Source organism: Canis aureus, chromosome 9 (genome assembly GCF_053574225.1).
Source record: "Canis aureus isolate CA01 chromosome 9, VMU_Caureus_v.1.0, whole genome shotgun sequence".
NCBI classification, from domain to species: Eukaryota; Metazoa; Chordata; class Mammalia; order Carnivora; family Canidae; genus Canis; species Canis aureus.
The window spans coordinates 2,677,582-2,705,304 of record NC_135619.1 but is presented as its reverse complement, the minus strand read 5'-3'; the positions used below and the strand labels follow the sequence as shown (position 1 = coordinate 2,705,304).

The following is a 27,723-nucleotide window of genomic DNA, read 5'->3' as shown; positions in this document are numbered from 1 at the left end:
ATTGTAACTCCCCCTGAACTTACTTTCTTCACCCGTATTATCTAGTCTGTGCAGACCAGTTTAGTCCTTTATTTTACATTGTTTTTATTTTTTTTCATGAGCAATAATTCTGTCTTCCTGTGTACAAATGTATCTAAGAGGGAAAATATTTTATGTGTATGGTACCTGTCCTTGCCTAAATTTGAGAATATCTTAACAGTTTTTAGAATAAAATTAAGTACTTTATACCATAGCAGTAATTTCTGATTGAAACACATTGACATAACAAAGCTGTATTCTAAATGTATTTTAAGCAGTTAAGTGTAAAACTGAAAGCATTTAATCCGATCGGACAAAGTATTCAATCAGATGCTGTTTTTTTCTGATTATGGCAAAACAGTCTAAATATGCCTGCCTTCATTATGCAACCAGAACTGAGATTTACAGAGTTCCAGCACTTTACCAACTATAAAGCTCTGAGGACAGGTTTTTTTTTTTAAGTTTATTTATTTTATATAATCATTCATTACATCTATTGTGGGGCTTGAACAGGAACTGAAGGTTAACCATTGGATGTTCTTTTAACTGAGCCAGCGGGTGCCCCTGAGGGCAGCTTTTCTGATATGCCACACCACGGAGCCTTAATTAATCTCTACTCATCAGAGTATTTGCTAAAGCCCTCTAACATAAACAGTTGCTAAGATGAACAATATGAACATACAATGATTTGGGAACATTGGTTTAGCAAGAGTCCATTATTTCCACATCAGTGGCTTTACCTTGCCTCTGATGGTCATGTAAGTTATGTATCACTCAGTGTAGGAGTTACTGTTTGCACTGTAGTCCATGAGCATTGTTCACTGAGTAGTATAGAGAGGAGGTAAATTAAAATTATTATAAGTGGAGGAAAGTACCATTGGCTAGTGGAATTTTTGAAAGTTTTTTCTTGGAGATTTAAAAAAATTAACTTTTGTTTATTTACTCATGAGAGACAGAGAAAGAGAGGCAGAGACACGGGCAGAGAGAGAAGCAGGCTCCATGCAGGAAGCCTGATGTGGGACTTGATCCCAGGACTCCAGGATCAAGCCTGAGCCAAGTCCCAGGTCAAGTGATACATAACCGCTGAGACACCCAGGCATCCCTTTTTTAAAGATTTTACTTGAGAGAGAGACAGAGGGAGAGGGAGAGAAAGAGAGAGAGAACATGAGTGCACAAGCAGGGGGAGGGGCAGAGAGAAAGGAAGAAGCAGACTCCCTGCTGAGCAGGAACCCTGATGTTGGGGTCTCAATCCCAGGACCCCAAAATCATGATCTGAGCCCACAGCAGGTGCCTAACTGACTGAGCCACTGAGGCACCTGTAGTGAAAATGTTTTGAAGTCCTGAGGCTATATCCTGGGCCTTATGCTCCCCATTTGCTACCGCTTTCAGTGGTATGAAGAATGATTTCAATATAACTTGTGTAAGAGACCACTTTCATTGGCCTGCCGTCTGCCTAAAATATCAAATATCATTAGAACGTAAAACACAACAATAATAATGCTAATTGCAGACACTTAGAATTTGGTATGTGTCACATACTCTTCTAAGTAGTTTATGTATATTCCCTAATTTAAACTTCCAACTATCACAGTGAGGTAGATACTATTATTAACTTCATTTTACACATGAAGAAACTGAGACACAGAATTTGAAGTAATTTTTCAAGGTCAAACAGCAAATGCCCAGGGGAGTTGGGAATTCAAATCCAGGCATTCTGGTTCCTACAGAGATCCTGCCTCTAAAGCTGTTACTTGAAATATCTGATTGTCCCTGAAAGCAGCATGTTAACTTGTATAATCACTGGAATGCCCATGGTGATTTGTAAATGTGAATATTTAAAATTGTAATTGATGTGGTGCTTGGAATAGAAAACTAGAAAATTTTACCATAAGGTAATTTCCTGTCTTTCTGCCTTTGAACAATATGTAAATTTGTATGTGTACCTGATAAAATATAATTTAAAAACGTTAGAATGTTGTTTTTTAATACTAGAAGAGTGCTCAGAAAGCTTTTCTGTCAGGGGATTGTAAATATTTTGGGCTTTGCATGTCATAGGTCTCTATTGTAGCAGTATAATTCTGGGGAAGCCTTAAATCAGTATGTAGAGGAAAATGTGGCTGTGTCCAGTGACATTGTATTTACAAAAACAGATGATGGTGGTTTTATACTAGATTGTCAGTAGTTAAAAGTATTTCTTTTCTTTTTTAGCTACAAGAAGCAAAGGAGTTACAAACAAAGATTGTAAGGTGCATTCAGAAGTTCAGAGATGACATAAAAAAGTATGCAATTTAAGATTTTATTTATTCATGAGAGACACAGAGAGAGACAGAGACATAGGCAGAGGGAGAAGCAGCCTCCCTACAGGAAGCCTGATGCAGAACTCAATTCTGGGACTCCAGAATCATGCCCTGATCCAAAGGGAGGCTCTCAACCACTGAGCCACCCAGGCGTCCCGCAACAGGACAATTGAAAGCAGCACAGAAAATAACTTGAGTATTTATAAAGCAGATAAGTAGTATAGTATGAGAAATATATCCATTATGATAAATACATTGTTGTTTAGCTGGGTAAAAATATCAGCTTTGTGGGATTTTGAAATGCATAATTTTTGCTTACGATCCTTTTTTTTTCTTTTTTGCTTACGATCTTTAAATTTTGTACATTAACCCCAAAACACAACCAGAAAAATGGCACAATTGCCAAATCTACTTTTTAAATTTCTAAGAATTTATGTAAGACCTTTAGATGTTTGTTTAGAAATTATGTGGTATGTTTAAAATTTGTGTCTGAGAATAAATATTTTAAAATATGCATTTTAGGCTTGAAGTTGAAAATGCCGAGTTAAAAGTTACAGTCAAGGAGCAAGCAGGCCAAATTGAACAGCTTCAGAAAGACCTGTTAAGTTCAAGTTCGGTAAGTCAGTCTCTTAATTTCTGTCCTAAGGAGAAGGAATTTTTATATCTCTAGTAGTAGTGTATAAGAACATTTTGGATAATATGAAAATTCTCACTCATAAAAATATTTATTATATTCATATGGTTGCTATTTAACTACTCTTGGTATAATTCCTCTTTATAGATAAAGTTGACTGAATGCATAAATTAATCACTTTTGTAGTAAGATTTTAATAAAAAGGATTGTGATAGCCTAAGCAAAACAGTATTTTATATATATATATATCACATTTTGTTTATCTGTCAGTGATCATTTGGGTTTTTCTACCTCTTAGCTATTGTTGGTAATGCTGCTATGAATATTGGTATACTAATGTCTGAGTCCCTGCTAATATTTTTCAATATGTTTAAAATTCCCCAAACTTTGAGTAATAATTTGATCTTGAATGCTGACTTTCTCTTGTAATCTCAACCCTTCACTGAGATTTTGAGAATGAATTACTTTACTAATAATTTGTGGTGATTTGTAATTACAAATTGGTAGTGTGTTGTCTTCATTAAGAATGACTACAAGGGGGATCCCTGGGTGGCTCAGTGGTTTGGTGCCTGCCTTGGGCCCAGGGCATGATCCTGCAGTCCCCGGATTGAGTCCCACATGGGGCTCCCTGCATGGGGCCTGCTCCTCCTCTGCATGTGTCTCTGCCTCTGTGTGTGTGTGTGTGAGTGTGTTTGTGTGTGTCTCATAAATAAATAAATAGAATCTTAGAAAAAAGTAGAATGACTACTAGGTAATTATGCAAACATTTTTCTCAAAGGGATGTAGTTTTCTCCTTGTTGGATTTTGTAAAGGAAAAGAGATGCCAGTGAAAAAGTAGAAATGACTGCTCAGTCAGGGCCTTAGAGAGTAACCTAGTGCTCCTAGCATTCATTGCAAGTTCAGAAACGAATGTTTTTCTATTACCTTGAGTTAATCATACTTTCAGAGATTTAACAGTCCAATCTCAGAAAAGATTAATGTGCAATCCAGGACTCCAGTTTATTGATAGGTAGTGAAAACTATATAACCATTTATAAGCAGTACAGGATTATCGTGCCATTCATACCGTCCTTTGTAGGAGTGGCTACCAATGATTTAAGATGAGAAGATCGCTTTGGGACTTCTAAGTTGGAACTATGAGGTAGATGGACCTACAACTAGTTTCTTTCAGTGACATAAGTTAGGTACATGCAAATTTCATTAAACAATCATACCTATCAGGGGAACTAGCACATTCTGTTGACTGGTCCTTTCTGTGGCCAAAGAAACATCGAAAAAAACTTTTTTTCCTGACTTCATATAAAACTGCTCAAGTTGCTTTACTGTACTTTTCATGCAGTTAACTTGACAAGGAGTCTTATCTCTGACTGAGAGTGCCATGAGTTGTCCCCCTACAATATCACACAGGAATCTATTAGGAAGCCACCACATATTACAGAGTTTGTAAGAATATCCATAGATATTCTGTATATTCCTATAGAAATGAATTAGGGTTATGGTATAAAATGATTAGCCACTTTAAGCTTACCCTATAAAATAAAAACTTAAATAGCTTTCCAGCAACTTAGTTCATAGCCCTAATTTCTCTAGAAGGTTCTCACCTCATGAATCCCCAGGACAGAGACTACATCTGTGTTAAGATATTTCATGGACACCATTTTGAGGTGAAGAAATATGGATTGGGAAGAAGAGTTAGCTCTAGCTGACTTAAGCCTCTGAACAAAATAGTCAAGTATGTGTCTGAAAAGAACTTAGAAGAAGACTTCCGTAAGTTCACGTCTCTATGGAATAGGAAAGTATTCAAAAGGAAACAAAGGCAAACCGTTCATAATCCAACCCTTGGGAAGAACTTTTGCATTATAAAAGAAAAGCAAGACAAAGTACAATGGTCAGCATCCTGAGGGTAAAGGTGCCCCCCCCAGATTAAAAAATAATACACTGGGATCCCTGGGTGGCACAGCGGTTTGGCACCTGCCTTTGGCCCAGGGCGCAATCCTGGAGACCCGGGATCGAATCCCACGTCGGGCTCCCGGTGCATGGAGCCTGCTTCTCCCTCTGCCTGTGTCTCTGCCTCTCTCTCTCTCTCTCTCTGTGTGTGTGTGTGACTATCATAAATAAATTTTAAAAAATTAAAAAAAAAAATACACTCGGGATGCCTGGGTGTCTCTCTCATTAAGCGTCTGCCTTCAGCTCAGGGCATGATCCTGGAGTCCTGGGATGGAGTCCTCCATGGGGCTCCCTGCATGGAGCCTGCTTCTCTCTCTACCTGTCTCTTTGCCTCTCTCTCTCTCTCTCTCTGCCTCTCTCTCCCTGCCCCCCGCCCTCTCCCTCCATACCTCTCATGAATAAATAAATGAATAAATAAAATCTTTAAAAAATAACAACTCAAAGTAATCCCAAAAAGAGTCAAGATAAAATGTACAAGATTAACTGTGTGAGGTGCCTGTGTGGCTCAGTGGGTTAAACATCTACCTTAGGCTCAGGTCATCACCTCAAGGTCCCAGAATCGAGTCCTGTATACATCAGGCTCCCTCTGCAGCAGGGAGTCTGCTTCTCACTCTGTATCTGCTCCTCTCCCCATTCATGCTCTCTCTCTCTCAAATACATAAATTAAAAAAACTATAAAAATAACAGATTAGCTAACTAGAAAGGTAATGCACATCAGGTAACAGGTATTGAATGTGTGGTTGAAAATATTGTCTATGAGGAACTAGAAGGAAGATGGAAGCATACACATGACCTCAGTAAATGGGTCAAGGCTGAAAGTGTAGAATAGAGCATCTGGTTTTGAAGCCTTGGGATTTGGAGAACTCTGAGAGGATGTAAAAAAGAGGAATAACAAGGGTCCAAGGACTGAATGTCAACGTTTGTTGTCATTTAGAAATGAAATGGGATTAGAAGAGCAGAGGGAAGATGTGGCATTGTTTTCAGCTGCTGCTGAGAAGTAAAGCAGGATCAGGACTTGTAAAAACAGATCCTTGATGATTGTCAAAATTTTTTAGTGGAATTCCAGGATTGAAAGTCAGATTTTAGTGTAAAAGACGCGATGAAAAGATGAATCTGTGGCTGAGATGACACATTAAAGAATGTTCGAGTCCAGTGAAAGGGGAAAAGCAAGATGATCGAAAATGCTGCAAGAGTAAGGAAACGTTTTTATAGAATATTGGGAAGCCTTGAATTTTATTTAGAGAGAAAAGTGGTCAATAGAAAAGAAGAAATTGAAATCTTGCAGAGAAATGTTTGAAATGCTTGCAGAGAAGGAGAGTATCTCATCCTAAAGTCAGATGATCATCAAAATTATAATGGGGACAGTATGGGAATTTTTCAGACTGTATCTTAAGCTGTGATCTCACAAAACCCAGAGTATCTTAAGACATTGGTGAAACTGCTTCTAGGACATCTCTAGAAACTCAGATGTAAGTATAGCCACCTTAAAGATTTTTTCATTAATGTGGATTAAAAACCTCTGTATTTCCCAAGTAAATTTTGGCAATTTAAATTCTAGAAACAAAAATGATGAAAATATAAACTCAGTTGAAGCTGTTTTAACAAACATCCTTATTTTTGAGATTTCTTTTCATTGACATTTGGTTCATAACCTACATTTTATATGTATTTTATAAACCTGTCTAAACACATATTACTCATGGATTCATGAGAAATAGCATTTTATAAAAGAAGAAGGAGTCTCTTGATTTTTGAAACTAATGTTCTTAAAAAATTGTTTCCAAAGTGTGGTGATGAAAAGGAAAACCTAAAGAAATGTATGGAGTTAAAACAGCCTTTGCAGTTCAGGTTGGATCAAGAAGTGAAGAAAAATGAGGAATTAGAAAAAGAGAATACTGGGTAAAACTAATATTTCACATCACTTTAACCATTAATTAACTAATTTATCTGTAATTGTAGTTTATAAAAACCTAAATAGAAATTCTTGCCAAAATACTACATTTACTCTTCCATGATTCCTTAAATAATAACAACAATGCCTTTGACATATATTGTCAACTGCGCTTTTCATTGTCCACCGTGAATTTTTTCTGCAAGACATCTTTGTTCTTAGGTAATCTTTCCTTTTAACAGTGTTCTTTTTTTAGAGCAGATATCCTAATCTCTAAAAACTTAACTGTGTCATTATATAACAACATCAAAAGTTATCTTGGATTCGCTTGTATTTCTTTTTATTTTATATTATTTATTTGAATTCAAATTAATTAACTTATAGTGTAATATTAGTTTCAGAGGTAGAGTTCAGTGATTCATCAGTCTTATGTAACACCCAGTGCTCATGCCATCACATGCCCTCCTTAATCCCCATCAGGCAGTTACCCCATCGCCCCCAATCCCTTCCCCTCCAGCAACCCACAGTTTGTTTTCTAGTATTGAGTGACTTATGGTATGTGTCTCTTTCTGATTTCATCTTGTTTTACTTTTCCTTCCCTTCCCCTATGCCCGGAGCCAAAGGCCTACTCTCAGCCACTGAGCCACCCAGGGGTCCCAAGATTTCATTATTTATTGGCTGAGTAATATTCTGTTCTCTCTCTCCCTCCCTCCCTCTCTCTCTCTCTCTCTCTCTCTTTGTCCAATAAATAAATAAATATGATTATTTATTTATATCACGCCTTCTTTATACATACCTCTTTTTTTTTTTTAATTTTTATTTATTTATGATAGTCACACAGAGAGAGGGAGAGGCAGAGACACAGGCAGAGGGAGAAGCAGGCTCCATGTACCGGGAGCCCGACGTGGGATTCGATCCCGGATCTCCAGGATCGCGCCCTGGGCCAAAGGCAGGCGCCAAACCACTGCGCCACCCAGGGATCCCTATACATACCTCTTTCAAAGAATATCGGATCTCCTAGTTTGGCTATTGTGGATATTTACTGGTATAAACATATGGGTGCAGGTGCCCCTTTGGATCCTGACCAAAGTGATCTTTGGGATTCATACCTTCTAGTGCAATTGCTGGGTTTTACATAGGTAGCTCCTTTTTCAACTCTTTGAGGAACCTCCGGTACTGATTTCCAGAGTGGCTGCACCAGGTTGCATTCCCACCAACATCGTAAGAGGATCCCCCTTTCTCTGCATTCCCGCCAACATCTGTCATTTCCAGACTTGCTAATTTTGGCCATTATGAAAGGTGTGAGGGGGAAACTCACCATGGTTTTGATTTGTATTTCTCTGGTGCCAGCTGATGTTGAGCATGTTTTCATGTGTCTGTTGGCCATATGTATGTCTTCTTTGGAGACATGTCCTTTCATTTCTTCCCATTTCTTCATTGGGTTATCTTTCTTTGGGTGTTGACTTTGATTAGCTCTTTATAGACTTTGCATACCAGCCTTTTATCTGATAAGGCATTTGCAAACACCTTCTGCCATTCTGTCAGTTGTCTTTTGGTTTTGTCAACTGTTTCCTTGCTGTGTAAAAGCTTTTTATCTTGATGAAGTCTCAGTAGGTCATTTTGGCGTCTGGTGACATGTCTAGCAAGAAGTTGCTGCAGCCGAGGTCACAGAGGTTGCTGGCTGTGTTCTCCTCTAGGATTTTAATGGATTCCTATCTTACATTTGGGTGTTTCATCCATTTTGACTCTATTTTTGTGTATGGTGTAAGAAAATGGTCTAGTTTTATTCTTCTACATGTGGTGGTCTGATTTTCCCACACCATTTGTTGAAGAGACTGCTTTGTCTCCATTGGATTTTCTTTCCAGTATTGTTGAAGAGGAGTGGACCATAGAGTTGAGGGTCCACTTCTGGACTTACTCTTCTGGGCCATTGATTGACATGTCCGCTTTTGTGCCAGTACCATACTGTCCTGTTGATCACAGCTTTGCAATGGAGCTTAAAGACTGGCTTCTAATGCCACCAGCTTTGGCTACGTTTTTCAACATACCTTTGGCTATTCGGGGTCTTCTAAGGTTCCAAAGAAATTTTAGTATTATTTACTCCAGCTGTATGCAAAGAAGTTGGGGGCAGCCCAGGTGGCTCAGCGGTATAGCTCTGCCTTCAATCCAGGGTGTGATCCTGGAGACCCAGGATCGAGTGCCACATTGGGCTCCCTGCATGGAACCTGCTTCTCCCTCTACCTGTGTCTCTGCCTCTGTGTGTGTGTGTGTGTGTGTGTGTGTCTAATGAATAAATAAATAAAAAATCTTTAAAAAAAAGTTGGTAGTATTTTGATAGAGATTGCATTGAATGTAGAGATTGCTCGAGCTTGCATAGACATTTTAACAATATTTGTTCTTCCAATCCATGAACATGGAATGATTTCAGTTCTTTATGATGTCTCAATTTCTTTCCAGAATGTCCTGTCTTCTTCAGAGTACAGATCCTTGTCTCTTTGGGTGGGTTTATTCCGAGGTATCTTATGGTGTTTAGTGCAATGGTAAATGGAATTGACTCCTCAGTTTCTCTTTCTTCCATCTCATTGTTAGTGTATAGAAATGCAACTGATTTCTGTGCATGGATTTCCTATCCTGCTGCTTTGCTGAATTCAGGAAAGGGTCCTAACAATGTTGGCGTAGAGTCTTTTGGGTTTTCCACATCGGATATCATGTCCTCTGAGAAAAGTGAGAGTTTGAGTTCTTTTCTGATTCAGACGCCTTTTTATTTATTTTTTGTTGTTGTTGTCTAAATGCTGAGGCTATGTCGAACAACACTGGTTGTCCAGAGAGTGGACCTCCCTGTTGTGTTCCTGACCTTAGCGGCAAAGCTCTCAGTTTTTCCCCATTAAGAATGGCATCGGATAAAGAAGATGTGGTTTATGTATACAATGGAATATTACTCAGCTATTAGAAATGACAAATACCCACCATTTGCTTCAACGTGGATGGAACTGGAGGGTATTATGCTGAGTGAAGTAAGTCAGTCGGAGAAGGACAAACATTATATGTTCTCATTCATTTGGGGAATATAAATAATAGTGAAAGGGAATATAAGGGAAGGGAGAAGAAATGTGTGGGAAATATCAGAAAGGGAGACAGAACGTAAAGACTGCTAACTCTGGGAAACGAACTAGGGGTGGTAGAAGGGGAGGAGGGCGGGGGGTGGGAGTGAATGGGTGACGGGCACTGGGTGTTATTCTGTATGTTAGTAAATTGAACACCAATAAAAAATAAATTAAAAAAAAAAAGAATGGCATCGGGTGTGGGCTTTTCGTAGATGGCTTTTATGATATTGAGATGTGCTCCCCTCCTCCCTGCACTGTGAAGAGTATTGATCCGGAAAGGGTGCTGCACTTTGTCAACTGCTTTTTCTGCATCTCTTGAGAGGATCCTATGGTTCTTATCCTTTCTTTTATTTCTGTAGTGTATCACATTGATTCATCTGCAGATGTCGAATCACCCTTGCAGCCCAGGCATAAAACCCACTTGGACATGGTGAATCATCCTTTAATGTACTGTTGAATCCTCCCAGCCAGTGTCTTGGTGAGAATTTTGGCATCCGTGTTCATCAGGGATATTGGAGTGTAATTCTTCTTTTGGGTGGGGTCTTGCTCTGGTTTTGCGATCCGAGTAATGTTGGCCTCACAGAAAACACTGGAAGGTTTCCCTTCCATTTCTAATTTTTATAAACAGCTCCGAAGAATAGATTAATTCTTCCTGGAATGTGTGGTAGAATTCTCCTGGGAAGCCACCTGGTCCTGGACTCTTGGTTGTTGGCAGATATTTGATTACTGCTCCCATTTCCTTGCTGGTTATGGGTCTGTTCAGGTTTCCTGTGTCTTCCTGTTTTCAATTTTGATAGGAAGGGATCCATTTCTTCCAGATTGCTTAGTTTGTTGGCATATAGTTGCTCAGAATGTGTTCTTATATTTGTCTGTATTTCTCTGGTGCTGGTCGTGATCTGTCTTCTTTCATTCACGATCTTATTTCTTTGGGTCCGTTCTCTTTTTGATATGTCTGTCCAGGGGTTTATTGATCTTATTCTGTCAAAGAACCAGCTCTGGATTTCATTGATGTGTTCTGTTCCTTTGGTTTCTATTTCATTGATTTCTGCGCTGATCTTTACGAATTCTCTTCTCCTGCTGGTTTTAGGTTTTAATCTTCTGTTCTTTTCCAGCTCCTTTAGGTGTAAGGTTAGCTTGTGTACTTAGGACCTTTCTCATTTCTTGAGAAAGACTTGTATTGCTATATACTTCCTTCTTAGGATGACCTTTGCTACATCCCAGATGTTTTGAGCAGTTGTGTTTCCATTTTCGTTCGTTTCTATGAGGTTTTTAAAACTGTGCTTTTATTCCTTGGCTTGATTCTTTAACCTCCGTGTATTTGAATTCTTTCCAAATTTCCTCTTGTGATCAAGTTCCAGTTTCAAAGCATTGTGGTCTGAAAGTATGCAGGGAATGATGCCAATCTTTTGGTATCAGTTGAGACCTCATTTATGACCCAGTACATGATCTAGTATGGAACATGTTCCATGTGCACCCGAGAAGAATGTGTATTCTGTTGCTGTAGGATCGAATGCTCTGAAGTTATCTGTGAAGTCCATTTTGTGCAGTGTGTCATTCAAAGCCCTTGTGCCCTTGTGGATCTTCTGCTTAGATGATCTGGCCATTACAGTGAGTGGTGTGTTAAAGTGCCTACTATTATTGTATGACTATCAATGTGTTCCTTTAATTTTGATATTAATTGGTTCATAAGGGGGCCTGGGTGGCTCAGTCGGTTAAGCCCTTGCCTTTGGTCAGGTCATGTTCTCAGGGTCCTGGGATCAAGCCCTCATCAGGCTCCCTGTTCAGTGGGGAGTCTGCTTCTCCCTCTCCTGCTGCCCTTGCTTCTGTTCTCTCTCTGTGTCAAATAAATAAATAAATGAAATCTTAACAGAAAATCGGTTTATATAGTTGGCTGCTCCTACTTTAGACCTTTAGAGGCATTAAAACTTATAATTGTTCAATTTTCTCTTTGGATAGACCCTTTAATTATGGCATAGTGTCTTTCTTCATCTCTTAATGCAGTCTTTGGTTTAAAATACAACTTGTCTGATATCAAGATTGCCACCTCAGTTTTTTTTTAATGTCCTTTAATATGATAAAATGGTTTTCCACCCCCTCACCTTCAATCTGGGGTTGTCTTTGTGTCTAAAAATGAGTCTCTTACAGATAGCATATCGATGGGTCTTGCTTTTTTTTTTTTTTTTTTTTTAATCCACTGGGATACCCTGTGTGTTTTGGTTGGGGCATTTGGCTTGTTTACATTCAGAGTAACGATTGAAAGATATGGATGTAGTGCCATTGTATTACGTGTCAAGTCCGTGTTTTGGTGTACTGTGTCTGTTCCTTTCTGGTCTGTTACTTTTGGGCTCTCTGTTTGCTTAAAGTTTCCCCTTTACCACTTCTTGCAGGGCTGTTTTAGGTTCGGTTTGTGCTGGAAGCTTTTTATCTCCCCTTGTATTTTGAATGAGAGCCTTGCTGGATAAAATTCTTAGCTGTAGATTCTTCTCATTGAGCACCCTGAGTATATCATGCCAGCTCTCTCTGGCCTGCTAGGTCTCTTTGGATAGATCCACTGCCAGTTGAATATTTCTCTCCTTCTTGGTTCAGGGCCTCGTGTTCCAAGCTGCTTTCAGGATTTTCTCTTTGTGTCTGAAATTTGCAAGCTTTGCTTGGAGATATTGACCTGTTTTTTATTGATTTTTGAGGAAGGTCCTCTGTGCCTCCTGGCACTTGAGTGCCTGTTTCTTTCCCCAGATGAGGGAAGATCTCTGCTATAATTTGCTCAAATATGCCTTCTTCCCCCTCCTTCCCCTCTTTTTCTGGGATCCCCATTATTCTAACATTGTTTTGCTGTGTGGTACGACTCATCTCTCAAATTCTCCTGTCATAGTCCAGTGGTTGTTTTCTCTTGCTTTTCCTCAGCTTCTTTATTCTCCATTGTTTTGTCTTCTATATCACTACTTCTCTGTGAAGCCTCATTTATCCTAGCAGTTAGAACCTTCATTTTTGATTGCATCTCACTAAGATTAGCCTTTTTTTTTATCTCAACTTGATTAGATATCAGTTGTTTTATTTCTCCAGAAAGGCATTCTCTAGTGTCCTCTGTGTGTCTTTTAAGCCCAGCTATTATCTTGATGGTCATTATTCTGAACTCTCGCTCCAGCCTCTTCCTTCTATCCATGCTGATTAGGTTCTGGGCAGTCAGTACTACCTCTTGTTCTCTTTGTGGCAGTGAGTTTTTCCATCTTGTCATTCTGTCCAGAGAAGAAGAGATGAGTGAGAGAACAGAATAGAAAAATATCAAGAATGACCCCAGATAAATACATGCTAAACAAATCAGAAGAGACCCGAAGCCAATTTAAAGGTTAACAAAGGAGATAATAGAATTAGAAAGATCAAGAGAGCAGAGCAGTACACCGATACTATGTGAATTTTGGTCTTTTTGTTAGGAAATTGCATCCCCAAATGGTTAAGAGGAAACCTTGTATATATACAAAAATAAAATTAAATACAAGGAAAGTCTAGAATGTAAGTGTAAAAATGGAAATTAAAAGTCAAAATAAAAAGGATATTATCGGAGATCCCTAGGTGGCGCAGTGGTTTAGCGCCTGCCTTTGGCCGAGGGCGTGATCCTGGAGACCCGGGATCGAATCCCACATCGGGCTCCCGGTGCATGGAGCCTGCTTCTCCCTCTGCCTATGTCTCTGCCTCTCTCTCTCTCTCTTTTCTCTCTCTCTCTCTGTGACTATCATGAATAAATTTTTAAAAAAGGATATTATCACCCAGTTGAACAGAACTGAGTAATATACCATATCCTATGTCTTTTTGTTAGAGAAATATATCCCAAAGGAAAAACAAGCAGGACTTACATGTATATAGAAATAAAATTAAGTACAGTGAAAGAATAGAAGGTAACTCTGAAGGTGAAAGTTAACCAAGACTTGCAGAAAGTGGTCACTTTTCTATTTGTAGAAATGTTGCAATTCTTTCCTTAGATCTCTGGTTGATTTCACAGGTGTTCAGAATGATTTGAAAGCTCTCTGGCTGAATTTCTGGGATCAGACAAAACTATGTTCTCCTCTTGCTCTGCCATCTCTGACTCAAGTGGCTTACATTTTCTTCCTGCATTTTCTAGTTATAAAATATATCATTCATACAAAAATATATGTCTGACTTCATGAAGAATAAAATGAGCAATTTCACTACTCAGATTTTTAAAAAAGTCTTTCCGATGTCTCTGAAGCTCCCACCTGGCTTCCTTTCTGCTTATTTGCTGAGTATTTAAGTTTTGCTCTGATCCGCCAAAACTTTTCTGTCATTTAACTTTGTTTCTCTGCATTGTTTGGCATCCTTCACTTTCCTAAGAGTGTACTAGCCAAGGTATTCGATTTTTGTTTAAAACAGTCTCATAGGCCATCATCATACATTCTCTCTCTGCTGATTTCCTTTCTTCTAAAGCTCTGCCTCTTCCTTCTTCCTCTGAATTCAAACTTTATAAATATTTTTCTTTCCTGTTTCTCTTTCTGTTTTGAATGATCTCCTTTGATGTTTTTTGTCTGTATTTTCTTTCCTTCTTTTAGACTGGGGTAGGTGGGTACCAAAATGTATTTTTGTGTCTTTATAAAACATTAATAGATGAGGATGCTTTTCTTCCTCACCGTGGATTACTAGCCTCTACTACCTAATAATAGATTAATTTTTATATTCACATACTGAAAATAGATATTAATAATAACTTACAAGAACTCTTAATATAGTTACCCTGTTAACTCTTTAACTGCCATATGTGTCATAAAAATCTTTTCCATATTTTTTTACTTAGCAATGTAATTTAGTTGGTATTCTCTCAAACAATGAGAGATTGGAACAAATGAGATATCATAAGTATAGATTTGTTTCTGTGATAGAACATAGAACATATTATCTATTTAAATAAGTATTAAATATTTCTTCTTAAAGGACCTGACTTACTCATTCTATACCTTCTGCAGGCTTAAGAACCACTTAATAAACATGTTAAGAAGGATGTTAAGTAAATATGAAAATGGAGAGCTTCCTTTCTATGGAGATTTAAAAACCAGTCAAACGGAAATGGAAATTCAGATTAATATGCTAAGACAGAAGGTAATTTTTAATTAGTTTTGGGACTCTAAAATCATTGGGAAATAAATCCCTCTGTGATTTGAGCAGTAAAATACAGATTTTCCTAGTAATCTTACATACTTGATATATATTTTTGGTAATAACTTTATTGAGATATAATGAACATAAGATGCATATTCAAAGACTACCACAATCCATTTTAGAACATTTTGTCACCGTAAAAATAAACCCTATGCCCTTTAACTGGCACCTCATGCTAGTTTCCCCCTCCCTATTCTTCTTAGCCATAGGTAGTCACCGTTCTAGTCTCTGTCTCTATCGATTTGCTGCTGATTTTGGACAGGTCATCTCAATGGAATCACCAAATATTTGATCCTTTGTGACTGCCTTCTTTGGTTTAGCATGTTTTTAGATTTATTTTGTGCCATGTGTCAGAACTTTATTATTTTTTTAGTTCTGAATACTATCCCACCATATGGACAGCCCACATTTTATTTATGTATTTATCATTTGGTGGACGTTTGAGCTGTTACACTTTTTGGCTGTTGTTAATAATGCTGTTGTGAATGCACATGTACAAGCTTTTGCGTGAACATTTCACTTCTCTTGGGTATATACTTATAAATGGAATTGTTAGTTCATATGTTAAAGGACCTTTAACATTTTTGGTTTAAACCTTTTGAGGAACTGCCAGACTATTTTCCAAACTGGCTGCACCATTTTACATTTATGTCACCAGTGTTTGAGGATTCTCATTTTCCCTGATTCTTGTCAATGTTTGTCATTATCTGTTGTTTTTGTTATAGCTATCCTATTAGGTGTAAAATGACACGTTGTAGGGGTATTTTCATTTGTTTCAAATTTTTATTTGAATTCTCGTTAGTTGACATATCATGTAATATTGGTGTCAGGAATAGAATTTAGTGATTCCTCACTTAAATACCCAGTGCTCATCAGTACAAGTGCCTTCCTTAACACCCATCACTCATCTAGCCCCCCCTGCCCACCTCGACAGCAACACTTAGTTTATTCTCTATGGTTGAGAGTCTCTTATGGTTTGCCTCTCTTTCTCTCCTTTTTTTCCACCTTCCCTTATGTTCATCTGTTGTTGGTTTTTTTTTTTTCTTAATTCTTAATTCCACATAGGAGTGAAATCATATGGTATTTGTCTTTCTCTGACTTATTTCACTTAGCATAATACACTTGTTGAGTTCCATCTGTCTTGTGGTTTTAATTTGCATATTTCTTAGAACTAGTGATGTTGAGCATCTCACCTTTATATGTGGTCATTATTCATTTCTATATCTTGCTTAAAGAACTAATCATTTATTTTGCCCATTTTTATATTGGATTGTCTTTTCATTATTGTAAGAGTTCTATCTATATCCTAACTACTATTTATTTATGATAGTCACAGAGAGAGAGACAGAGGCAGAGACACAGGCAGAGGGAGAAGCAGGCTCTATGCACCGGGAGCCTGACGTGGGATTCGATCCCGGGTCTCCAGGATCGCGCCCTGGGCCAAAGGCAGGCGCCAAACCGCTGCGCCACCCAGGGATCCCTCTACCAAGCATTTAAAGAAAGAGTTAGTATGCGTTCTTCTCAAACCGTCCCAAAAAACAGAAGAGGAAGGAAAGCTTCCAAATTCATTTGATGAGGCCAGCATTACCCTGACACCAAGACCAGATAAAGACACCACAAAGAGAATTACAGGCCAATTTTCTAGTGCAAAAATCCTTAACAAAATAGTAGCAAACTGAATCTAACAATACATTAAGAAAATCACCGCCATGATCAAATGGGATTTATTCCTGGGTTACACGGGTGATTCAGTATCTGCAAATCAATCAGTGTGATGCACCATATTAATAAAAGAAAGAAGAATCATCATCATTTCCATAGATGTAGGAAAAGCGTTTGATGAAGTACAATATCCATGCATGATAAAAACCCTCCACAAAGTAGGTTTAAGAGGGAACATACCTCAACATAATAAAGGGAATATATGAAAAAATGCACAGATAATGTCCTCCTAAATGGGGAAAAACCAAGAGAAAAAGTTCATGTCTGGTGTTGTTGATGCTGGCTGTTGCCTAGATTTATAGTTAGGGCAGGCAGCCAAAATGCTTACACTGGCACACCTGGACTCTCTTTGTGGCCTGAGCCTCCTCACAAGAGGAGGGGCTAAATTCCGAGTAAGCAGGCTGAGATACAGAACAGGGCAGAAGCTGTGTTGCCTTTCGTAGCCTAGCCTTGGAATACACACAACATCACATTGACCATATTCTGTTCGTTAGTAGCAAGTCACTAAGGTTAGCCCACGGTCTTTTTGTTTTGTTTAGTTTTTAAAAAAATTTTTTTTTTAATTTTTATTTATTTATGATAGTCACACAGAGAGAAAGAGAGGCAGAGACACAGGCAGAGGGAGAAGCAGGCTCCATGCACCAGGAGCCCAATGTGGGATTCGATCCCGGGTCTCCAGGATCACGCCCTGGGCCAAAGGCAGGCGCCAAACCGCTGTGCCACCCAGGGATCCCTGTTTTGTTTAGTTTTAATGGAATACTGGAACACCTATGAACACATGAAGAACGCAATTTTTAGTGTAATTTACCCACTGGCCACAGTGTTCTATATTCCTTTCACATGAAAAATGCACTCACCTCCTCCCAGTACCTCCGACAAATCTCAGTTATCATGGCATCGGGTTCAGGATGGAGTCCAAGATCTTGCCATCTTAATCAGATGCAGCGGGGATAAGGTGCCAGGGTTTTGTTGTCTAAATTTTAGTCCCTGGAGTGCAGGTTCTCTCAATAGGAATGAAGACTTGAGAATTAAAGAGAACAGTTCTCTACTATTGAAAACACAACATTCTGGTTACTTGCTAAAGACTCTTCCATTCAGAAAGAAAATGGAAGTCACACTAGACCATAGCAGGTTTGAAATGCAGCCTGATGCATGCTGTCCATTTTTCAGTCAGACTTAGTCTGAAACCATGGAAATTTTTCTCCATGGCTCTCTGCTATCTATCCTCTCTGAGCTCTTGGTTCTGTCCAATGACCTGTGTTTGCAGTTGTGTTTTCAGCCTGCTGCCTCCCTGTGGGGACTTCTAAGACCCAAAGGCCTATTTTCAGTCTGTGCTATCTAGGTCTCTTTTAGTCCAAGCTCGCAAACAGTGGTTTTGATGCTATAATTTTCTTAACTTCTTGAGTTTTTCTGTGAGAATCAATGGATTGATTTTATGTCAGTAGAAAAGCCAGTCTCCCGGATCTTTTTGAGATAAACTTTTCAACTGGGCTCTCCTGTGAAGCTCATACTCTTAAGATCCTTAAAGAAATTTGAGGCATACCTGAAATCCTTCTGAGGTCTTAACAAAAGGTTTTATAATCTTGGCTTCATCCATAGGCCAGGTTTTCCTGGATTTGCTCTTGACCCAGGATGCATTTCTTTATTTTAGCATTATTTGACATTTCAGCATATGGAAAGGCTATAAATGTGGAAAAAATATTTGCACCCAGTTTGTCCGGGTCTTTCATACTGCATAGACCTTGTTTAGTTTATCTTTTGTGTCCCGTTTTACTTTCAAGTGGTTTGTGGTGCGAGTTCCTTTTCCTCTAGTGTCATTTTCTTCACTTGCCTGGAACCTTTACTGTCAGCCTCTTCAAGGGCCATCAGGTTTCCATTAACAGTCTGTTGGAAGCCCTTTTGGTTTTCATTCTTACTCTTCCCTACATCCTTTCAGTTTCTACCTACCTCTCGGTTCAAAGGAGGTTCAGGTTTAAATATTTTAATGTCAGCACCCCATGTTTAATACCAGTTTCTGTGCCAGTTATTTATTGTGGCATCATAAACCACCTGAAAACCTAGTTGCTCAAAACAGCATTTATTTGGTTCACAAGTGTTTAGTTTAGGCAAAGCCGAGTAAGGCTAACTCATTTCTTCTTCATTTGGTGTCAGCTGAGATGACTGGAAGCTGGGGACTAGAATCATCTAAAATCACATTCATGCAAATGTTTAGCTGTTGAGGCTGGCTTTTGGCAAGGACGTTAGCTGGGTCAGTCTCAGCTGAAATGTCTACATGAAGACACACCAGGTGGCCTGGGCTTCCCACAGCAGCTAGATTCTAAGGGTTAGTTTCCCTAGAAGAAGAATGTCAATGGAAGCTATATCACATTTTTTAACCTAGCCTTAAAAAAATCACACAGCAGTTCTGCCGAATTCTATTCACTGGAAACCAATTACTAAGGTCAGCACATTTTAAGGGGTGGGATTATCATGGGAGAAGTGTCAAAAAATTTATAAAACCACCACATCCACTTACCCTGTCTTATCAATCATATCCAGAAGAAAGAAGTTCTTCCCAACTCAGAATCACTGAAACCCTGTCAGGTTTTTCAGTGGTGGTTTTTGGTGCTTAATATGTTCCCTTGTTTTGTGGGAGTAACAGAGGATTATAAGATAATACTATTCAATTAGGCGGTTTTTTTTTTTTTTGTCCGAAAGTATAAGTTTCATCTCACTAAATTTTTATACTGAGAGGTGTGGTTTCTTAATCCTGAGAATCATTTCTCCTGGGAATGCAATTCAAATTAATGTAAATCATTTGTAATTCAGAAAAAGGCTTGTGGCTTAGAATCAGTATTTATAGATTCAATAATTAGAGTCTTATTTTCAAGGTCTTCTCTTAGGAAGCATTTATTGGTTCAGACCTACATAAGTCAATATGATATTACTAAAACTTTTTAAAAATTAATGGGAGTATTCATTGGGACACTCGAGTGGCTCAGTGGTTTGTGTATCTGTCTTTGGTTCAGGGCATGATCCTAGGGCCTTGGGATCGAGTCCTTCATCGGGCTCCCTGTGGAGCTTGTCCCTCTGCCTATATCTCTGCCTCTCTCTATGTGTCTCATGAATAAATAATTTTTAAAAATTATGGTGTGTTAGGATGGGGGAAGGGGCCAGAGACTTTCTTTTCTTTTTTAAAATTTTATTTGAATTCAATTTGCCTATATAAGAGACTTTATACTAAGAGGTGACTTACAGTTATTTTATGGAGGAAAGATCTGAAGCAGTCATAGAAAAATACATAAAATGAAGTACAAATGTTGTATGGCAAAGACAATGATAGCAGAGATCTTTTTTAATAACTCCTAGTGGTTTTAACACTGTTCTTAATTTTCTAAGTGCTTCAGGGTTCCACATTCTAAGACTCTACTACAATATAGATTATATTTTATTGCAAATGAATTTATTTTAAAATGGGAGCACCTGGCTGACTCAGTCAGTAGAGCATATGACTCTTGATCTTGACGTTATGAATTCGAGCCTACGGTTCAGTACAGAGACTTAAACATAAAATGTTTTTTAAAATGTTGGTTATAGTTTTGAGTTAAACTAATTTCATTCCATTTCCAAACTGTATTGTTCTATTCATGCAGATTGGTGATCTTAGAGCAAGATTGGAAACTGAATCTTCAAGATGTATAGACCTGGATGCAAAAAATCAAGTTCTTCAACAGGAGTTATTATCTATGAAAGCAACAGAGAGGGAATGTGAAAAACTAAAACAGATTAAAAAGAACTTGGAAGAAAAAGTAGTAAACCTCAGAAGTCATGCAGAAGTCAATGTGGTACAAGGCATTCAAGTAGAAAAGTATTATAAATGGGAGATTGACCAGAGAGTAAGATTGATTGTAGAAGAAAGATTAAAAGAAGTCAATCTATTTTTACAGGTTAGTTTATTGATCTGTGATATGCTTTCATTTATTTCATTACAAATTACACTTTGGTTATATGCATTGTGTAGGTTTCCTCTGCTTCCTTTACAGCAATCTGTTTGGTATATTTCTGGAGGCATTCGTTCCTCCCTGTAAAGATTTCAGTTTTCATCATTATTCTCACTAAATTGATCTTTCAGAATGATTTATGACCAGTATGTATGAAACAAGACTATTTTTTTGAGATTTTATTTATGTGTTCAGGAGATACACAGAGAGAGGAAGAGAGAAGCAGAGACACAGGCAGAGGGAGAAGCAGGCTCCATGCCAGGATCACACCCTGGGCCGCAGGCAGGTGGTAAACCGCTGAGCCACCCAGGGATCCCCTGAAACAAGACTATTAAGAGGAAAAGAAAAAATTGTGATTTAAAACTTTTACCATGGGGAAAAAAATAAAATAAAATAAAACTTTTACCATGGAGATTCCTGGGTGGCCCAGTGGTTTTAGCACCTGCATTTGACCCAGGGCGTGATCCTAGAGTCCCAGGATCGAGTCCCACATCGGGCTCCCAGGGTGGAGCCTCCTTCTCAGCCCGTGTCTCTGCCCCCCTCTCTCTCTCTGGCTTTCATGAATAAATAAAATAAAATCTTTAAAAATAAATAAATTTAAAAAAATAAAACTTTTACCATGGAGTATCTAGGTGGCTCAGTTGGTTAAGCAGCAGACTCTTGATCTCAGCTCAGGTCTTGGTCTCAGGTTTGTGAAATCAAGCCCTGCATTGGGCTCCATGTTCCATTCCTAGGTTATTCTTCCTTTTTGAAGATTTCATTTATTTATTTATTTCCTTATTTATTTATTGAACATGAGCAGGGGGATTGGCAGAGGGGGAGAGACAGAGAGACAGAGAGACAGAATGAATCCTGGGTAGACTCCATACTGGGTGCGACACAGGGCTTGGCCTCAGGACCTCTGACTGAGAACATGCTCTGAGCAGAAATCAAGAAACAGGTTATTCTCAAGTTGTATTATGCACTTTTTAAAATTTTTAATTGATTCTCTTGTTCTTTGAAGTATCAGATTGCATGAGTACTAATATAAGAATGATTAAACTTTATTTTTATCATTCAGATTCAATTCAGGTGACATTGGTGATAAATATTTTACACTTCAGCTTTTTTTTTACACATTTAAAATTGCTCTCTGAATCATTGAGTCCCAACTGAAGGAAAGAAATATACTATAATTACTCAAGTTTTAGCTGTTTTAAAACTGTGCTTTTAATTTGCTTTAGAGACAAGCAGCATCTCAAGAAAACTTAGAGCAGTTAAGAGCAAGTCATGATGCTTCAATAAGAAGTCAAGTGGCACTCAGAATTAAAGAGCTGGAATCTGAACTTCAATCCCAAATAAGAAATTCTCAGGAACTTAAAATAGAATTGGAAAAGTACAGGCAACTCTACCTAGAAGAATCAGAAATGCGAATGTCATTGACAAAAAAACTGAGCAAGTAAGTTAAAACAGAATCAATGAAAATAGATTTAGCTTATTGATTTGCCTCTAAAGCATAATTTTTATGGAGATGGGTTCATGAGATTAGTAGGAAGTGAAAGCCAACTGGATAGTATAATTTTGGAAAATAACATTTGTAAATAAACTTACCATTTTATGTTCATCCAGGATAGTTTGCCTCTCTCCTCTTTTTTTTTTTTTTGTGTGTGGGGGGGTTATATGATTTTACTTTTTCCCGTTAATATTTTCAGTTACTCTATCTTGTTGTCTTTACAAACTAATTGTTTAAAACTTTATAATTTAGACAGCATATTATTTTTTTAAAGTTGATATATTTTATTTAACACAATACATCAAAAAATATCCTTTCAACTTGTGATCAATATAAAATTATTACTGAGATATTTCATATTTTTTTCATTCGAAGTCTTAAAAATCTAGCATGTATTTTACAATTATGGTATATTTCAATTAGAACACTAAATTTTCATTGGGAATACGTGTCTATATTTAAACTTCATAAAATTTATAGTGGAAAAAGCAGATTCACATACTGCATCTCTACAACCCTACTTAAAATTTTTTTTATTTTTTTTTATTTTTTTTGGAGTTCAATTTGCCAACATGTTGCATAACAATTTGCCAACATATTGCATAACAACCAGTGCTCATCCCGCCCAAGTGTCCCCCTCAGTACCCATCACCCAGTCACCCCAATCCCCTGCCCACCTCCCTTTCCACCATCCCTTGTTTGTTTCCCAGAGTTAGGTGTGTCTCGTGTTTTGTCAACATCACTGATATTTTCACTCAGTTTCTCTCCTTTCCCTTTATTCCCTTTCACTAATTTTTATATTCCCTAAATGAATGAGACCATATAATGTTTGTCCTTTTCCGATTGATTTATTTCACTCAGCATAATACCCTCCAGTTCCATCCACGTTGAAGCAAATAGTGGGTATTTAGACAGCATATTACTATAAAATTTTTTGTCAGAATTACCCTAAATAGAAATATTAATGAGTTCATTTTTGGAAGATTACACCTTTAACCCAAAAGATCAAGTGCCAATACTATACAGGTTGGTAAATTAACTTTCTTGATTGTGTCTTTGGTATTATTACTAGAGAGCCTGAGGGTGGGGGAAACCTTTGTATGTTTTCTACTTTATATAAAAGTATACATGTGAAACAGAGAAAGATTCACACTGGGGTGAAAGGCAGTATAAATCCCAATGTGGCTAAAAATAGCATCATGGTGGGCATGAGGGGGTGTGTGGAAGACAAAAAGGGCAGATTCTACTTCCAGGGCCTTGGTAAGTGTGTTATCAGCTAATTGCCTCTGGAGCTGTTTCGGTCCTTCTGATCACTGCTCTGCCATCTACCTGGCCCCTAGAGGTTGTTGGTCTGAGGTATTCCTCAGTGCGAAACCCTCAATTTCTCTGAGGCAATGAGTAAAATGTACAAGAGTGGTGAAAGCACATCCTTGAAAATGTCTTTGAGGGATGGTTTATTTTTATGTTCTGAACTGGTTTACTAAATACAAATATGTGTAACGGCATTCTCCAGAATCTTGTAATTACAGCCATTCCAGAAGGTAGCAAGTATTACCTGTCAATCCATGTGCATCACTGTCAGCCATTTCTTTCCCTCCCCTAATTTGAATTTCTTGTTAGTTAGTTATCCCTGGAATCATATATACTCCTTTGGAATAATTTTAAACCTATAAATATATATAGTAGCTCTGCTCTGTCACATTTTCAGTGTTAAAACACTGTTTACTGGCACATTCTGTTTGCTATTATGGAAACTTAAAAAAATGAGGTCATGCAGGAATGATTTGGGTAGAAATAAAATACTAAGCACTTGTGTTGTGTAATCTTCACAGGACTAATGAGAGGCTGGCAGATATCACTACCAAATATCTGGTGGAGAGACAGCAGAACAGACCTTTCCACAGCACTCTTACTATGGGACCAGTCTTGGAAGGGCCTTATGTTGGAAATTTGACTAGTAGTTTACTGCTGGATAGAAATGTTACTCCAAGAGAAAATGTAATGATTCCTACCTCAAGGCCGCAGACTTCAGTTAGCAGCATTGAAACTCACTTGTTCAAGGTTAGTTATATTATCTTTCTTTTCTTGAGTTTCAGATTTCCAATAAAATTTTTGTTTTTAATTTGGTGAAATTCTGAGTTAACTGAATAATACTCATTAAGTAAAAGTTATACTGGTTTGTGCTAATAAGGAAATGGGACAGAAATTTTATGGTATTTTTTTAAGCTCCTGGAGCTCTTATTGTCAAGAGATACCTATTATTAACTTTATTCAATAAATACAACTAAACTGACACATTTTATCTTCTTATTTTTTAAAGATTTTATGTATCTGAGAGAGAAGAGAGTGTGCCCATGAGTGGGGAGAGAGGTAGAGGGAGGGGGAGAATCTCAAGCAGGCTCCCCACTGAGTGTGGAGCCTGACTCAGGGCTTGATCCCATGACTCCGAGATGATGATCTGAGCTGGAATCAAGAGTTGGATGCTTAACCAACTGAGTTCCCAAGGCACCCCCAAACAGACCCATTTCCTTGAAAAGCTATGTTAAATTGGATTTTGGAAAGTAAATATTATTACCTACTAACCCAAAGTACACTTAGATGCTTTGACTTATTCTCTAATTAGCAATAGTTTATAATATGTTTAAAGTTTGCTGTAACCCAATTTTCCACCCCTATGCATAAGTGAATGATTAGAATCCAAACGCTTAACCATGTAGGGATATTTATTATTTTAACTATTCCACGGTAAGTCCTTTTTATGAATTAAATAAACTTGTAACACTAAATTGATAGTTCTATGTTTTGGAGGCACCCGTATGACTGAGTGGTTTAGCATGTATCTGCCTTTGGCTCAGGTCATGATCCAGGGGTCCTGGGATTGAGTCACGCAACAGGATCCCCATAGGGAGCCTGCTTCTCCCTCTGCCTATGTCTGTGCTTCTCTCTCTGTACTTTTTATGAATAAATAAATAAAACAGTTTAAAAAATGTTGTAAGTTTTGGCATTTTCTTACATGAGAGCACATCCCTAATTGCTTTCTTATAACACCTTTTTTTTAACTTATATTACTTCTATTTCAATTTTTATAAAATGGCTTGCTGAGCAACTGTAGAGATTTTCTAAATAAGTAAGTCAAAGAAATATTTGATTCTTTCTTTTCTTTTTTTTTTTTGAGAGAGAGAGAGAGAGAAAAAATGAAGGAAAGCAAGCAGGTGGTAAAGGGCAATGGGAAAGAGAGAAGAGAGACTCTTAGGCAGGCTCCATGCTCAGAGTGGAGCCGGATCTCATGACCCTAAGATCATGACCTGGGCCAAAATCAAGATTCTGACACCTAACTGACTGAGCCACCCAGGCACCCCACAAATAATTGGATATTTCAAATGAAATTTACATATATTTACCTTGATGCCATCACTTGAATGATTGATGACTAAGATGGCAGTGATAGGGAGCCTTTAATAACAACCCATTTCCATTATGTATCATTGTTGTTAAAATACCCATTTCAATCAATGCACATAGGCTTATGATTTTGATAGTATATTCGTGGTTTTATTAATGTAGAAAAATGTAGCATAGACTCATGTTAAATGAAGCCTTAGTCTTGTTCTTTCATTCGACTTCCTTGTTTTCTTGCTCTATTCTCTTCTGATTCGATGACTTTTAGTATTATGTTTGGATGCTTTTCTTCCTTTTGTGTATCCGTTATAAATATTTGGTTTGTGATTACCATGAAGTTCATATATAACATCCTGTGTATGTATAGCAATCTCTTTTAAGTTGATGGTTACTTCAGTTCAAACAGATTTTAAAAACACTGCATTTTTACACCCTGCCTTGTTTTATAAATTTGATGTCATAGTTTACACCTTTGTATTTTGTGTATCCCTTAACTAGTTACTGTAGATATAATTGATATTATTCCTTTTGTCTTGTAACCCTCATACTGGCTCTATAAAAATGATTGGTCTATTACCTTTACTGTATGTTTGTTTTTATGATAAAACTGTCTCATTATTTTCTTATTTCTAGTTATGGTCTTTCTTTCTTTCTTTCTTTCTTTGAGAGCAGAGTGAGTGAGAACACAAGTGAAGGGGAGGGAGGGGCAGAGGGAGAGGGAGAAGCAGGCTCCTCTCTGAGCAGGGAACAGGGAGTCCCTTGCAGAGCTTGATCCCAGGGTCCTGGGAGACTCTTCACTGACAGCCGTCCAGGTACCCTGGCCTTTTCTGATTAAAGAAGTCCTTTTAACATCTCTTATAAGACCTATTTAGTGGTGATGAACTTCTTTAAGTTTTGTGTGGGAAACTCTATCTTTCTTTCAGTTCTGAATTATAAACCTGCCAAAAATATCCTAGGTTTTTTCCTCTTAGCACTTGGAAAATATCATGCGACAATTTCTTTTCTTTTTTTTTAATTTCTTTTTATATGATAAATTTATTTTTTATTGGTGTTCAATTTACCAACATACAGAATAACACCCAGTGCTCATCCCGTCAAGTGCCCCCCTCAGTGCCCATCACCCATTCACCCCCATCCCCTGCCCTCCTCCCCTTCCACCACCCCTAGTTCATTTCCCAGAGTTAGGAGTCTTCACGTTCTGTCTCCCTTTCTGATATTTCCTACCCATTTCTTCTCTCTTCCCTTCCATTCCCTTTCACTATTATTTATATTCCCCAAATGAATGAGACCATATAATGTTTGTCCTTCTCCGATTTTTATTGGAGTTCAATTTGCCATCATTTAGCATAACACCCAGTGCTCATCCCAAGTGCCCCGCTCAGTGCCTATCACCCAGTCACCCCCCGCCCACCTCCCCTTACACTACACCTTGTTCATTTGCCAGAGTTAGGTGTCTCTCATGTTTTGTCACCCTCAGCGATATTTTCACTAATTTTCTCTCCCTTTATTCCCTTTCACTAAATTTTATATTCCCCAAATGAATGAGACCATTATAATGTCTGTCCTTCTCCGATGGACTTATTTCACTCAGCACAATACCCTTGAGGTCCCTCCACGTTGAAGCAAACGGTGGGTATTTGTCGTTTCTAATGGCTGAGTAATATTCCATTGTATACGTAGACCACATCTTCTTTATCCATTCATCTTTCGATGGGCACCGAGGCTCCTTCCACAGTTTGGCTATTGGGGACATTGCCGCTAGAAACATCGGGGTGCAGGTGTCCTGCCGTTTCACTGCATCTGTATCTTTGAGGTAAATCCCCAGCAGTGCAATTGCTGGGTCGTAGGGCAGGTCTATTTTTAACTCTTTGAGGAACCTCCACACAGTTTTCCAGAGTGCATGCCACAGTTTTGGCTGAAAAATCCACTGATATCCCTGTAGTGGTTCGCTTTGATATAACTAATTGCTTTTCCTTTCCTTTCTTTTCTTTTCTTTTCTTTTCTTTTTTTTTCTGCTTTTAAGATTCTCCTTTTCTCTTTCATTTTTGACTTGTTATTATGTGTCTTGGTGTGAAA

General features: G+C 38.0%; 1 protein-coding gene across 1 annotated transcript in view; it reads left to right on the top strand.

Annotated features, from left to right (window-relative positions):
* Window positions 1-27,723, top strand: part of LOC144320225 (ankyrin repeat domain-containing protein 26-like) — a 77,706-nt gene that overhangs the window by 36,630 nt on the left and 13,353 nt on the right. The window contains 7 exon segments of the mRNA XM_077908485.1: window positions 2,227-2,297; window positions 2,838-2,931; window positions 6,683-6,795; window positions 14,862-14,994; window positions 20,409-20,702; window positions 21,980-22,194; window positions 24,081-24,309. Coding sequence (XP_077764611.1) covers window positions 2,227-2,297; window positions 2,838-2,931; window positions 6,683-6,795; window positions 14,862-14,994; window positions 20,409-20,702; window positions 21,980-22,194; window positions 24,081-24,309 — 1,149 coding nt within the window.